The 14,069-nt window shown below is 45.6% G+C and overlaps 3 protein-coding genes across 4 annotated transcripts; 1 reads left to right on the forward strand and 2 right to left on the reverse strand.

The window, feature by feature from the left end:
- The first annotated feature begins 101 nt into the window (after positions 1-101).
- Positions 102-3,460, forward strand: LOC6528438 (GPI ethanolamine phosphate transferase 2). Its single transcript, XM_002089448.4, has 7 exons — positions 102-357; positions 421-979; positions 1,041-1,171; positions 1,228-1,442; positions 1,498-1,712; positions 1,765-2,495; positions 2,554-3,460. Exons 1-7 carry the CDS (start codon positions 194-196, stop codon positions 3,320-3,322), a joined length of 2,784 nt encoding a protein of 927 aa, XP_002089484.1. The 5' UTR covers positions 102-193; the 3' UTR covers positions 3,323-3,460.
- LOC6528440 (origin recognition complex subunit 1) lies at positions 3,247-6,506 on the reverse strand. Its single transcript, XM_039371229.2, has 3 exons — positions 5,101-6,506; positions 4,162-5,037; positions 3,247-4,101 (listed from the first exon to the last, which is right to left on the reverse strand). Exons 1-3 carry the CDS (start codon positions 6,377-6,379, stop codon positions 3,512-3,514), a joined length of 2,745 nt encoding a protein of 914 aa, XP_039227163.1. The 5' UTR covers positions 6,380-6,506; the 3' UTR covers positions 3,247-3,511.
- A 677-nt stretch (positions 6,507-7,183) lies between these two features.
- LOC6528441 (zinc-type alcohol dehydrogenase-like protein C1773.06c) lies at positions 7,184-13,925 on the reverse strand. Of its 2 annotated transcripts, none has more exons than XM_015198873.2 (3): positions 13,706-13,925; positions 8,234-9,052; positions 7,184-8,162 (listed from the first exon to the last, which is right to left on the reverse strand). In XM_015198873.2, exons 2-3 carry the CDS (start codon positions 8,959-8,961, stop codon positions 7,745-7,747), a joined length of 1,146 nt encoding a protein of 381 aa, XP_015054359.1. In that variant the 5' UTR covers positions 8,962-9,052; positions 13,706-13,925; the 3' UTR covers positions 7,184-7,744. The 2 variants fall into 2 exon arrangements, with proteins under 2 accessions (XP_015054359.1, XP_002089487.1); XM_002089451.3 differs by lacking the exon at positions 13,706-13,925 and adding an exon at positions 10,173-10,386.
- Positions 13,926-14,069: the final 144 nt, after the last annotated feature.

Here is a 14,069-nt window from a genome sequence, read left to right on the forward strand (position 1 = left end):
CTTTTATAAATATATAATATTAAATATATATTAGGTATCCATTCTGATAACTCAGCATTTGCTTTTTCGTCTATCGATAGCATGCAGCATTCATCGATTGGCCAGTGTTTATATTTCACTTCCAGTTGACGGGCGGCAATTTTATTTGTTGTGGTTTTTGGTGGAGCGCGGAACTTTCGATGAAAACGAGAAGATGGAACAGCACAAAAGTCGGCTGGTTTATAGCATCGGCATGCTTACGGCGTTTCTTTGCGGCGCAGTGCTCTTTCTGATTGGCTTCTTTCCGGCCTCCTATTCGGTGGCGGAGAAGGAAAGCACCGTCCCAGAAGGCCGGCCCACCGCATTTCTCGGCGTGGAGTGAGTTCTGGAGCTGATTATTGCGTGAGATAGCGCCCCGATAATGCTCGTTACCCTTTGCAGACTGACGCCGCCGCCGCCTGCCTATGACTCCTTTGTGCTCTTACTGGTCGACGCGTTGCGCGATGATTTTCCAGATGCCACGTCCATGCCGGTGGCTTATTCTAGGGCTTGCAAGAAGCTCAAGCTTCATGTGGACATACCAACGGTGACTATGCCACGCCTGAAAAGCATCACCACCGGTACCCTTTCAAACTTCATCGACATTGCGTTAAACGTGGGTCACACGGAGCAGATGCAGGACTCGTTCTTGCACCGCCTAAAACAGCAGAATCGTGTTGTTTCCTTCGCCGGTGACCACACCTGGGTGAAGCTCTTTCCCAGCGAGTTCACACGGCATGCCGAGAACCATGATTCATTTTATGTTAACGACTTCTACGAGGGCGATAGAAATGTGACCAAAACACTAGAGACTGAGCTGGAGCAGAGTGACTGGTCTCTGCTGATTTTACATTATCTGGGCCTCGATCACATTGGACACGTCGAAGGCAATTCCAGCCCTAGGGTGCCCCTCAAGCTAAAGGAAATGGATGAGGTGGTGAAAAAAATATTAGATCATAAGGTAAGTTGATATATAGCTTAATATAAAGGGGTCCTGTAAAATAACACCTTCATTGTTTTAGAGTTTCCCCAACGTTTTGCTCATGCTGACTGGAGATCATGGCATGGCTGATGGCGGAGGACATGGCGGCAATACGCCAGCCGAAACTCTAGTACCTTTATTTTTGTATTCTAACAATTGCAGCAAAACAACGTAAATTATAAAAAACAATCTAAAGGAAAATACTAATCTGCTTTGTTTTCGCACAGGTCTGTCACAAAACGCTACAATCAAATCGACTTGGCGCCTACGCTTTCAGTGCTTCTGTCTGTTGAAATACCCACTCTCTCCATTGGGTGCCTAATACCCGAGATGCTGGAGTCGTTGTCTTTGGAGCACCAGTTGTATGCCTACTTTTACAACGCCCACCACTTACTCAACAAGGCACGGGTGAAGTTCGGCCACGAAAGAGTCCATCGGAGTGGTAAGGATATGATCTTTCCGCGATTTGTTTAGTTCTTTATTTGTTCATTCTCCAGATTACTACACCTGGTACCAGAATGCCACCTTGTTGCACAAGAAGATATTACTACCTTTACGGGAGGGCGGTGGAGGTGGAGCTAGTCAGGTTTACTACCAGAACGCAAAGCTAAATTATATGCGCGTCGCTCTTGAGATTTCCGGTCTACTCTCCGAATCCCTGGTGAAGTTCGACTACGGATTTATAGCCATTGGACTAGCATTGACCACACTGGTAAGATTTCCGACCAGTTATGAAGTACATTATAGTGACCATGATCTTTCAGACATCACTGCATATTGTGATCAGCGTCTTGTACTTGGATCTCACCGAACAGCTTCAGCTGGATGGATTAAAAGTGGGACAACTTTGGCTATCTGTGATCGCTGCTGTTATCTTAAATTGTACCAGTCATGCATTGGACATCATCATGACCAGTTCTACGTTTTACAGCGTTCTCATTGTGGTACCCATTTCAATCGCTGTTTACCTTACAATCGATGTGGCGCAGGCGCTGCTCAAGATTGCATTGCCTCCGATATACTCACGTCGCCTAAAAATTTGCATTCCATTACCGCTACCTCTGCTATCTTGTTATGCTATACGTACGATAACTCTTGGTTCCTCCTCGTTCATTGAGTACGAGTACAAGACATGGTATTACCTGGGAAATACCCTAATCCTGTTGACGGCATTCCGAACGCTTCGATGGCGCATTACCAAGACCAACGTGGAACTAAATGGCCGTCATCTGTACACGATTGCTTCAACCTGTCTGTGGCAAATGCGTAAAGTGCTTGTGGTGCTTATGTTACTCACATTGATGCGCTACATCCACAGGCTTCAGGCTATCCAGAGCACCGTTGTGATATTTTCGCTGCTGTTGCTCTGGGCACGCCTGCATCGTCACAGCCAGGTGCAGCAGTCGATGGCCAGTGGATTAGCTTTATGTATGGTTTACTGCTTCCGGGGGCTAAACGGCCAGGTGCTTTTCTTCGACGTGCCTCCGCATATGGCGTAAGTTTAAATAGGTCCATGTAATGTCAGCCGTTATAATGTTTTCTTCCATTTGCAGTGCAAAACTTATGGTGCCAACGCTGGTGGCATTCTGGTGCTGCTTGGCACTGGTTTTGGTGCTGGGCTATCGGGCGGCGCTGCCGCCAACGCACAGCTTTGGGAAGGTGCCGCCCACAAGTGTATTATTGCAGTTACTACAGACAAACCTGACCAGTTCCCTGCTGTTAGCTGCGCTTCTGCAACGCGTGCAAAATATATTACTCCTTCCCGTACTTCTCGTGGCCCTGCAGCAAACTTACAAGCTGTGCGATGTTTATGGGACCAGTGCCAGAAAGTTCTCCGTGCGATTGGTACATGTGTACAAGATCATCATGACTATATTCCTGGCTAGGATGTTCTTTTTCTACCAGGGAAACTCGAACAGTCTGTCCACCATTGACCTGACGCCGGGTTATATCGGGCAAACAAGCTACAACCCATCGATCGTTGCCATCTTTGTCACCCTCAACACATACAGTGCTGATATTCATGCATTCCTCTACTTAGTTGTCCATACCCTGCGCTCGGATCTGCGCAGTGTGGGTATCATGCAGCTACAGCCTCCTTACTCCATAGCCGCGGACTCGCTGATAGCTTCGCTCTACGCCGCGCTGATTATGTTGCCGGCGGCCTTCTACCTCTGGCTTTTGGTTGGCTTCCGCTACCACCTCTTTATCTATTCCGTATTTTCCCCAAAAGTACTTTACGACTGTTACACTGTGCTGGTGTTTTATTTGGTATTTTTAGTAACGAGTTTGTACTTTAAATTGTTTAAACATGACGCTTAAAAAAGAAATAATTTAAAAACGCTTAAGCTATTACAATGTTTTATGAGTAATGAATTATTTAAAAATGTGTAGCGTGGCGAACGGTTCAAGTAAGCTTGATTTGAGTGTTAAAATGCAGATGAGAATTTAATGATATAATGCTTGAATAGCCTTTTTTTTGTTCGTTAATTCTTATTCGTTATTTTTGCTTTAGCTGACCATCTCTGCTACTCTGAGGGCGTAGTGAATGTCATCGGCGCTGACGTTTAGCAGGATTTTCTGAAAGAGGTCATTGCGGGAGTGTTCACTAATGATGAGTCGCTCCGCGCCCAGCTTGGAGCACAGGCGAAGGGCGCGTCCTGGTGGTGGAAAGGTCACGCCCATGAAGGCGGCGATGGTCTCCACCTGCTGGTAGACACCCATGAAAGTCGTCTCCTCGACGCCTGTGCGTGTAACTTCCGCTGCTACCGCCTGCAAGAAGATCTGTTCCATCCGCGAGCAGTTTCTAATGGCCTGCACCTTGGCACTGGCTATCATCTCGGCCAATGCCTGCTGCACGTGGAGCATTGTTACGCACTTGACCGCAGCCATATCGGCAATTTCTGTAGCACGCCGGCAGATGTCCAGAGCTCGGCGAGCGTCCCCGGAAACGGCGGCTACCTTGCGCGCCACTAGCTGCACGGCCTCGCCTTTGAATGCCTCAGATCCTCCCAAGCGGGCGGTAACGATCTCTTGCAGCTGCTTGTGGCTGTACGGTTGGAATGTAAGGCGGGTAAGGCCAAGACGAGATGTGACTTTACCTTAAAGAGAAACAATAAAAGCTATAGCATCCGTTGGGAATTTATGGTAGGAATACTTACCCATCAGCAAGCGCTCAGGCAAGTCCATGGTGTTGGCAATGGTGACCACTACTAGCTTGGCCGCCGACTTGGTGGGCCAGTCGAGCAAGTTATAGACCACATCTTGGCGCCGGTTGCACAAGATATCCAGCTCATCAACCAGTAGCACAGTGGTAACTCTACGAGGCGCCGGAGTAGTGAACCGTTTCTCCAGAAGAGCGTGTGCCTGCTCCCAGGACACAGTCTTTCCCGTGAGCTGTTTGTAGATCTGCACGTAGGCTTGACGCGGTTCAGTTAGTCGCATGCCATTAATCTCCAGATACTCAAAGGCAGGAAGCTCATTCTGCTTTGCCAGCCTTTGCAGGGTGCGTATGACTCCAGTCACAGTGGCAGTTTTGCCAGTGCCCGGAACTCCAGACACATACATGCAGCCGCCGCACTGGTCCTGGATCTTGCCCTCCAGAAAGGCGTAAATGTTTTCAAATTCCCGTTCGCGGCACGGCAAACTTTTTGGCACAACAGACACGTGAAGCTGTTCCCGTGCCAGCTGCAGTTCCGATTTGCTAGAGTCCTTCGCCGGAAGGTCAGTGCGCTGTTGCATGCTGGGACTCAGTTCACCAGCTCGAATCTTCTTCATTTTTTGCGAGGGCGTCATCGGTGCAGTTGCGGTTGTGATCCCTTTGCTGGGTGTCGTCGCTGTTTTGGTGATGGCGCTTGAACGACGCGTTCGCGTAGGCGTCTTTTGGACTGATTTTTTTGGCGAGTAGTCCTCGTCCTCGTCTTGAACTGTTTTCTTAGGACGCCCCCTTTTTGGAGTGGATATTACTTCATCATCCTTAAACACGCGCTTCTCCACAATGCTAGACAGTTGAATACTACGTCTGGGCGTGCCCTCGGCTAAATAAATCATGGAAAAGTCCTTTAGTGCGTGTTAATATGTGTGGAAGATCAACTACTTACCCAAACGACTGGTGGCTGATTTCAGGATGCTTTTACGCCTTGTCGAGGGCGTTTGCTCGGTAACGCCCGAAGGCTCTTTGGATTTCTTGGTGGGGGTATGGTAGATATCGCCACTGGCCACGCCCAATCGCTTTCGTCCTTGGGCATTGGGTTCTTGTGCGGTCTCCTCTAACGACAAGGGATCCGCGTCCATGGATGCGAGACGCACCGAACGCCTTCTCTCAGAGAGGCGCAACTTGATCTTCATGTCGTTGGAAGGCGTTTTGGGATCAGGAGTTTGCTGAACAATTGAGTAATTCAGGCAGTCTGAGTCGGCTGTGGTATCCGCTCCGCGATCTAAGCTGAGATTAAGGTTGCGGCGGGCTGCCGAGGCCCGGGATTTCGGCGTCTCCACCTTGGCATTCTTTTCGGTGAGGGGAGAGGCCGGAAGATAGTTGGCATTAATCTCCGGGGCCGTTTTCTTCTCAGACAACCGTACTACACTGCGTCCGCCCACGATCTTGATGGGCGACACCTTATTTTCGCAGCTGAAGCAGTTGACATCGATGAACTCCACGGAATTCGCACCTGCCATTGATGCACGTCGTCGTTTCTCGCCAGAGGTCTCATCGTGGCGGGCGGATACTGATCGCTTGGATTCTCTGTGTGCAGTTAGGGATTTGCGTGACGAACGGGATGGCCTGGTATTGTCCTCCGGCTGCTCCAAATGAATTTCCAAGGGAATTAAGCGATATCTCCGCTTCACCTTGACAAACCTGTACCGGCTGACAAACATTGGGCAGGCCGTGGACTTCAGTTTGTTGGAGTGTCGGCTGAGAATTTCCTGCGCGGACTTTTCAGAGGTGCCTTCCAGTACGATGCACTTGCGGTAGATGGCACCGAGGGCGACGTCGTTATCGTACGGGCGATGCTCCTCGATCACCTCCAGACTAAAGTCTATAGCCACCTCGTCGTCGTCGTATTTGTTGTGCGGAATGGCTTTCGGCCAGGAATACCACTGGACGATGGCGCGACAGGGTTCGCGATCGGTTAACTCGCGCAGCTCATACATGTGCAAGATCCTTGCCACGTCGCATCCACTCACAGTGTCCGGTTCGGCGGCATCCGCGTTCGACACCAGGATAAAATCGCCAACGGACAAAGTCAGCGGACCGTAGATGCACTTCTGGTAGCAGTAGACGTTCTTGTGCTCCAGATTCTTTACAGGCGGCAGTGCTTCTTGGCTTCCGATCCACTTCACCTGCTGGCCCACACTGCGGGCGTTCTCTTTATTAACCATCGCGCTGCGATTCACTATCAGTGGTGTACCAAGTCGCCAACGTCAGCAATAATTAAATTGGGTCTCGACTAGATTGGCTCCCCTGCGTTTGCGATCAGCTTGCCGCGCTGTTTACAGTTTTTGGCGCAATTCCACCAACGACGTTATCCAACACCAATCGGTGCGGCTTGGCCTGCCAACTTTTCTTTGTGCGCTCAGAGCGTTGCCACATCTAGTTATTGCTTACATTTAAAAAAAGTGTTATATTTCAAATTAGAAAACTGCAAATTTAATGGACCTTTTAACATAATTACCTTTGTATTTTCGATCTGATAAAGTATACGAATATTAGATTCTATTTGTTAGTCAGTCCTGAATCTAAATTGATACCCAAAAGCAAAAGTGTATACCAGATTCGTTGAAAAGTGTTTAACAGGCAGAAGGAAGTGTTTCCGACCATATAAAGTAGATATATTATTGATCAGGATCAACAGCCGAGTCCCGAGTCGATCTGTCCATGTGATAGACGCAGAGCAAGTTTGTTGATCCATGCTGCCACGCCCACAAACCGCTCAAAACTGCCACGTCCCACTTTTGAAAAATATATTGATATTTTTGCACATTTTTGTTAGTGTTGTAAATTTCTCTGAATTTGCCAAAGATCTTTTTGCCACGCCCACAAACCGTAAAAAACTGATAGTGTTGAAATGTCTGATTCGCCCTTCCACTAGCTGAGTAAATAGTATCAGATAGTCGGGGAACTCGACTGCCACATTACACACACAAAGCGCAGGTGCAGTATACCTAGCATAGCAGCCCCGTGGATTGATAGTTAATGGTTTTTATTTGTGAATAAGAGTAGAGTATAATGTTGGGTACGTAATGAGTACAAACATCAAGCAATTGAATCAAACATTTGCATCACATGCGTAACAATTTTGTGTATAATATGCATAACATTTATTTTGTAATCCTCTTCTGCTGGGGTATTTACTTAACCGAAAATGATTAAAGAAGCTCCGAATCTCGATTTCGGCTTGTATGGCGATGTGATAAATGAACCTGCAAAAGTAGAATCATGGGTGGGGTGGCTTACGAATAAAATAAATCACAATCTATATGTACATAATACTAAAAATGCCTAAAACGCTAAGACAATAAAACGAGGAGTTTGTCTGCAGTCCAAAATTAAGGTTACAAAACAATGACCGACTACAAAGTAAGCACATTTCTGAATCCGCTTCGAGAGTGTTGCAGGTTGCAGTGTTTTGTCGGGTGTTCTTCCGAGTACAGCTAACAGATATCCATATTAAATGAGTTAATGCCTTAATGGGGAACCATGTCCTCCGATCTCGCTTCCTCCGAGTCTCCTAATCTCCGAATCGCCTACTCTATGTCATGGAAGCGGAGAATGGCGCGTCCGGGTATCTCGGAGTTGCACAGCTTTGCGATGACCTCGGCCGCCTGCTCGCAGGGGAAGACGGAGTGCGGCGGTGGCTCGATCTTCTTGTTGGCCACCAGCTCCACTACCTCCGCCAGCTGCTCGGCGGTGCCGTTCGAGATGGCGATGATCTCCTGCTGGTACTGCTCCGACAGCCGCGAGAACTTGGGCAGCAGCTTCTCGGCCACCTCGTCGCTGATCAGCACCACGCCGCCCTTCGAGAGGCAGTGCATCGAGCGGTGCAGGCTCCTGGAGGTTGTGCCAAAGTCAATCACCACGTCCACGGCCCCGCCGCACACGTCCTTGGTGCGCTCGATCAGCTGCGGCTCGTACAGGCACTCGTTCCACTGCACCACGCTGACGCTGGAAAGTGGAAAATGAGGCATTGTGTGGTTAGAGTTAAGTTTGGATTTGAATGAAATATGGATGCTTACTTCTTGATCTCTGTTGCCAGGCGGAAGCCCTCGTCCCGCAGACTGGCCACTGTGATGTCCACGTTGTCGGCTCCAGTTGTGGCAAAGTGATAGGAGGCGATGCGCACGGCCCAGAGCGCCAGGCCACCAGTGCCCACGATCAGGATCTTGGGCTTCCGCTTTGGCTCCGTGGCAGCCCTCTGGCTGAGAATCTGTGTGACGACGGCCTGGGCCTTGAAGACGGCGTTCCAGGCGAGCAGGGCGCCCGTCGGCAGCATGGCGGCCACCTCCATGGGCAGACTGTCGGGAATGGGCACCACGTGCTTCAGGTCCGGCACGACCAGCAGCTCGGCATAGCCGGCTGGGGTCTCATCGAATGGATAGACGATCACACGCTGTCCAATGCGCAGGCCACGGTTGTTGGCCTCGGTAATCTCTGAGCCCAGGGACTCGATCACGCCAGCTACCTCGAAGCCGGGAAAGAAGGATCCCTCCCGGATGCCCTGGTGTGCGGGCGAGGATATCGAGTTCACCGACGGACAGTAGTCGCTCAGCTCCGAGGACACTGAGGACATGCTGGTAATGGAGTTGGCGCGGTCGCGACGACGATAGCAAGCTCCGGCGCAAACGATCCGGATGCGGGCGCCCATCGCTGGGGTGTCCTCGATGGGCACAAAGAAGTTGAAGACGCAGTTCTTGGCACCCGGGCCGGGCGACTCAATTGACACTTGGCGGCACAGCTTGTTCATGTTGTGTGGATTGTGGTGATCGGGATCCGTCGGCGGCAGAGCGGAAGTCAGGGACAGTGGGTTCAATGACAACGAGGTATCTGTTGTTCCGCTGCAATCAGACAAAGGAATGAATGATATATATTAGAGATGTGGCTAAAAATACTCCTGCAGAATAAATGGGTCACTAAACTTTGCTAGCTTATTCCGAGAATATGTATTAATATGTCTAATTTTTAATATGGAAAACATGCTTTCTTCCCTCAGAGAACTTCCTAGACTATCACCAGCATCGAGTAGCTGAAGTTGATCCCTATATTAATCATTTCCCATACATTATTCATTTCTATACATATCTCCGATTTAATTTTTTGATTGATCCAAGGTCGCAATGCGTAGTTCTTGATAGTTTCAATGCCGCATCATGATATTAGAGTACGCCAGTTCCATTTCGTATTCTCCGCTGCCTTTCCTATATACATACATACATATGTATATATGTACTAACACTCGAAACGATTATCTTGATGTTCAGGGCCAGCCACAATTCAGAGTTCTCGATGTAAATATCATTATTCTAGCTACTTTTTGTGTGGTGTAATTACAGTGGGTAAGAATCTGAAAGGTCAAACGTTTGTATTGCACTTGTTTCAAATCCAGTAACGGATCACTTCACTTCAATGAATTGACAAGGGCTCTAATAAAAGATAAAGCTAAATTCTGACATTAGATTTGGTTAATATACAGCAAAGCCGGAAACCCATGGGTCATAAAGATATCAGATAAAATGCTTAGGCCAATATCGGATATTAGTCTGGTCTGATGTCTGGCGTTTCAATTAGTTTATATTGCAGTGGTAAAAGATAGTGACGAATGTACATATCAAAGTTTACTCTACTTGCACTTTATTTTTTGTCAGTTTTCAATGTGCACGCTAGTGTCACATTATTTCAAATAATTCATATTTTCATCACCTCGATATGGTTTAATTCTTTTATTTTTATATTTTTATTATTTTATTTTCGCTTTTTGAGGGAATTGAATATTAAAAACTATTTGTAAAATCTGTAAATTTATCACATTACTGAAGACTTCGAAAAATTACACGAATAAATGTTAAAAGATGTATGCTTGCAAACTATAAATACATATGTTCACAATAAAGGCCACGGTAATTGGAAAACTTGATCGGGAAAATGGGAAAATTCAATCGGCGTCGTTTAATAGTTTACCTCATTGAACTGAGCAAATTGTGTGGTTGACTGCACACATCGACCGGCATTTTGCTAACTATTTTTTTTTACTGTTGTAATAGTTCTCTGTTAATTTCTTCACTTTTTTCGTTTTATTCCCTTGCAAACTGGGTAACACTTTTACTTGTACTTGTAATTGGCTAGATTTTTCTCTTTAGCTGCACTTCGACGTCTTGACCAGCGCACTTTCAAAGAACATCTGAGGCGATTCTGCCGATGAGCCAGCTAAAAAGCACAGCCGGAACGAGTGGAACTCGCACACAGCCACACGCACACATCACGCCCAGGGGCGCCACAAGGGGGGTCGAAAGTTCATCTATTCTCCATAATAATACCATTCCATATATCTATGTATGTCAACATATTTGGTTTCTCGGGATAGTGCTTATTGGGTGGTAAAAATCGGGCGAATCGAACTTCAAATCTCAGCTTCAGTACCAAATCCCCCGATTAAACAATCCGCACGCCACTGTGTGTTCACATACACAGCACGCAGGGAATGCGTGAAACATTTGAAATGAGTGTTTTCATTTGTGAGAACTGCTTGGACGCATTCGCATCTATAGAAATGCATTTCAATATTTTGAGACAGCTATTACTATTACACTGCTGGAAAAATGCACTTTTGGTTGTTTTGGATCATTTCTGAGAACAATCTAAACATTTTTTGGCCTTTAGCGCTTCTGCCATTGATATGCACATAGTTGCCCCACTTTTCTAGCAGTGTACTCCAACGATCTTGTTGTTTATCTTTTGTTTACACATTCGAATTAACACGGAGGACGCAGAAAAACAAGCCACAAGCACAGCAATCAAAACAATTTAATAAAGAACAACAAATGCATTACTCCAACGCGTGCGACCGATTTATGGCCAAAACAAAGTCCAGGAGCTGGCCAAATCTTTTTGAGAACAAGAACGGAAGCCATATCTAGACCTCGTTGCCAAGTGGCCATCGAAACCGTTTATAGATCTTTCGATGACAAAATCTTCTAAGAAAGCTGCGAAGCAGATCGGTGGATGCCCTATTAGTCACGTCACGATTCTCGGCGGGTGGTAACAGATAGTTTCAGTGGAAAGTGGAAATTTATCAAATGCCTGCAAAATACAATTAAAATGCGCCGTGCGGCCTTCACTTGAAAGCAAAATAAACAAACAACTTACATATGCGCTGCATCGATAAATAGAAACAGTGCTATACTTATTTACTTTTCAACGAGTTTTGGGGACTGAGCTAAGCCTAGTTACATTCTAAACCTAGTATATTCTTCTTTGCTCATCGCTTTATTTTGGTATCTTTATTTTAATCAGTGATAACTCTAATCACAATGCGTTCCGCGGGGTAAAGTGCATCTAACGGTGAGCCGGCCGTATCTATGTATATATCTATGTTTCTATGCAAATATGTACCTATGTATGTGTGCACCTTTAACTGCTTGTTGTTTGTGTTTGCGAAGCGAGGAACGGTGGATGTTTGCATGGTAATGGAACGGTGAGAAGAAACTGTTAGTGGAGGGGGCAGGGGTAAACAAAACAAATCCAAAGTCATGTGCACGTGCTCACTGCATGATAATCACGCACTCTCTGAGTGGCATGTCTTTCTGTCTCACTCGCTCCTTGGCGCAGCAGAAATACATAAAATGCAATGCAAAATGGAATTGGGCATCCTTCTGCCGCTTTGTTGTTGCTCTTTGTGCGACCCACACAACAACAATGCGTAAATAAGTCGCTATAAATACGCCAAATATTTACGCAGTTACGTTTTACACATTTACATCCTGACACCAAAAAAAGCGTGTGAATAACAGCCACAAACACTGAGGAGAATTATTTTCATAACAAGTCAGAACTTCTTCAAATGGTCAAATAATACTATATGTAGTATTTATTTATTGGGTTTAGCCACTCATTTATCTATGTACATATAAAAATAAGTATTTATGTACTTAGAAACATATGTATAAAATGCATTATTCGAAAGTGTACGATGTCAAGCATCAAAAAAATGAAAACAAAACAATTTATGTAAAAATCACTTTTTGTAGTCTGTTCTCATTAAGAAAAGCACTGCAAGAAATCGCAAATAGTTAATTGACTATTCACGTAAATTACAATATTGTGGTACAACTGAATTTGATAATGCAACAAATTTTTGTATGTATGTATGTATATAAGACTTATAGATGCCATAAAATGTGCATCGTTTTACCTTACATTTTACATTTACATTTAAGGAGTTCGTAGAGATATTTCAGTATTTAAGCTTCTGGTCGAAGGTGAAAGCGAAAGTGGCACAACACTCGTTAAGCAAAATTCGCAAATGCCATAATTAAAAACAATATGTGTTCAATTAAGCTTCGACTGGACTCTTGATCGACCAATTAATATCAGTCCCTCGAAAATACATATTTACCATATATCCGACCTCCCGATTCGCCGTCGCCCGATCAAAAAATCATCGAGCAAGCAAAATATTTACTGAATTATTTATTTATTAATTTTGTTGGTGGCCAAGAGCCGCGCTTGAATTGAAAACATTTGTTGCTCAATTCCAGTCAATTGTATTTAATGACGGAATCAATCAATTCTAATGATGCATTGGAAATGCAAATTCAGTGGCACTGTCGCGCCAAGGAAATGTGAACGAACCACTGTCGTTTTCCCGGGTCGGAAAATGTCGCCAATTATGCAGCAATGACACATAAAATTTAATTGCGTGAACTCTCTGTGTAAAAAATATGCAGGGACAGGGCTATTTTTAGACCCTTTGTGTGAGTGGCAATAATGCCTTCGATCGCAATCCACATCTGAGTTCCGACTTTGTTTTTCTTATTTTTCTCTTGCGACGCGTGAGGCGTACAAATTTACAATCGCCGATTGCGTTTAAATGGGTTTTAATGCGAACTACATATATAAACATATATTTATGTATAATTGTAGAAGCATGTGAGGTTAATTTCGACTGTAAATGAAACAACGACACACTTAATTTCAACATTGCATGTACTTCTTGTTTGAATACTATTCTGACACATTTCGCCTATCTCAAGAATATGCCATATAGCTGGCCATAATGGATACATAAATCGCATATATATTGGTTATTGGATGGAGCTGTGGTCCTAACACATAATCACAGGTAAGTGTTTACTGGCCAGTCAAATCTCCAGGTGCTGATAACCCAGCAGAAAAGCGTGATACGGGAGCCCACTTTGATACTTGTGAAGACACAAACAATCTGAATGATTTACAGGCCACTCGACTGAGTTTTGGATTGTCCCCCATAAGAGTTGTTTACCCTCGGGACTCCAAAGCACGCGTACATCGGGCTCCAAGGGCATGATTGAAGTTGGAAGAAACTTAAAAATAACTCTCGTTTACCGCAGCAAAAGGAGCGAAATGCGAAGAGGATGTATAACCCCGAAAGGAAGTCTTGGGTCCATGCAAATGGCAACCGCACGTAGGCCGCTCCAGGATGGCAATTGCGTAATAAGGACTCGTCTGCAACTTACCCTTGTAAAAAAGCTAAAAGGGCAGCGTATCAAAAGCACTCCCAACGTCACTTATCAATATATTTGTGTTAACTTTAATTATGGTAGTTGAAAACGCCTGGACAGCGCTGTAGCTTTTGGAAAACTCTTCACGATGCGTGTCGACTGTTTTTATTGAAGGAGCACCGCAGCCGCACGGCGTACAGCAGGATACGTTTGACTTTGAAGTCTCCTTTGCCGAGTATGGAATAAAGGCAGGGCTCAAGTGTAAATACAAGATCTGAGTCTGCGCATTCGTCGCTGGTAGAGAAAATGATTTCTTCTAGTTGCGGCTGAACCAGATTGCTGGGGTAGTTCTTTAAATACTGTTTGAGTGAATGGCATA

The sequence above is a fragment of the Drosophila yakuba genome, chromosome 2L, assembly GCF_016746365.2.
Source record: "Drosophila yakuba strain Tai18E2 chromosome 2L, Prin_Dyak_Tai18E2_2.1, whole genome shotgun sequence".
In the NCBI taxonomy this organism is placed as follows: domain Eukaryota; kingdom Metazoa; phylum Arthropoda; class Insecta; order Diptera; family Drosophilidae; genus Drosophila; species Drosophila yakuba.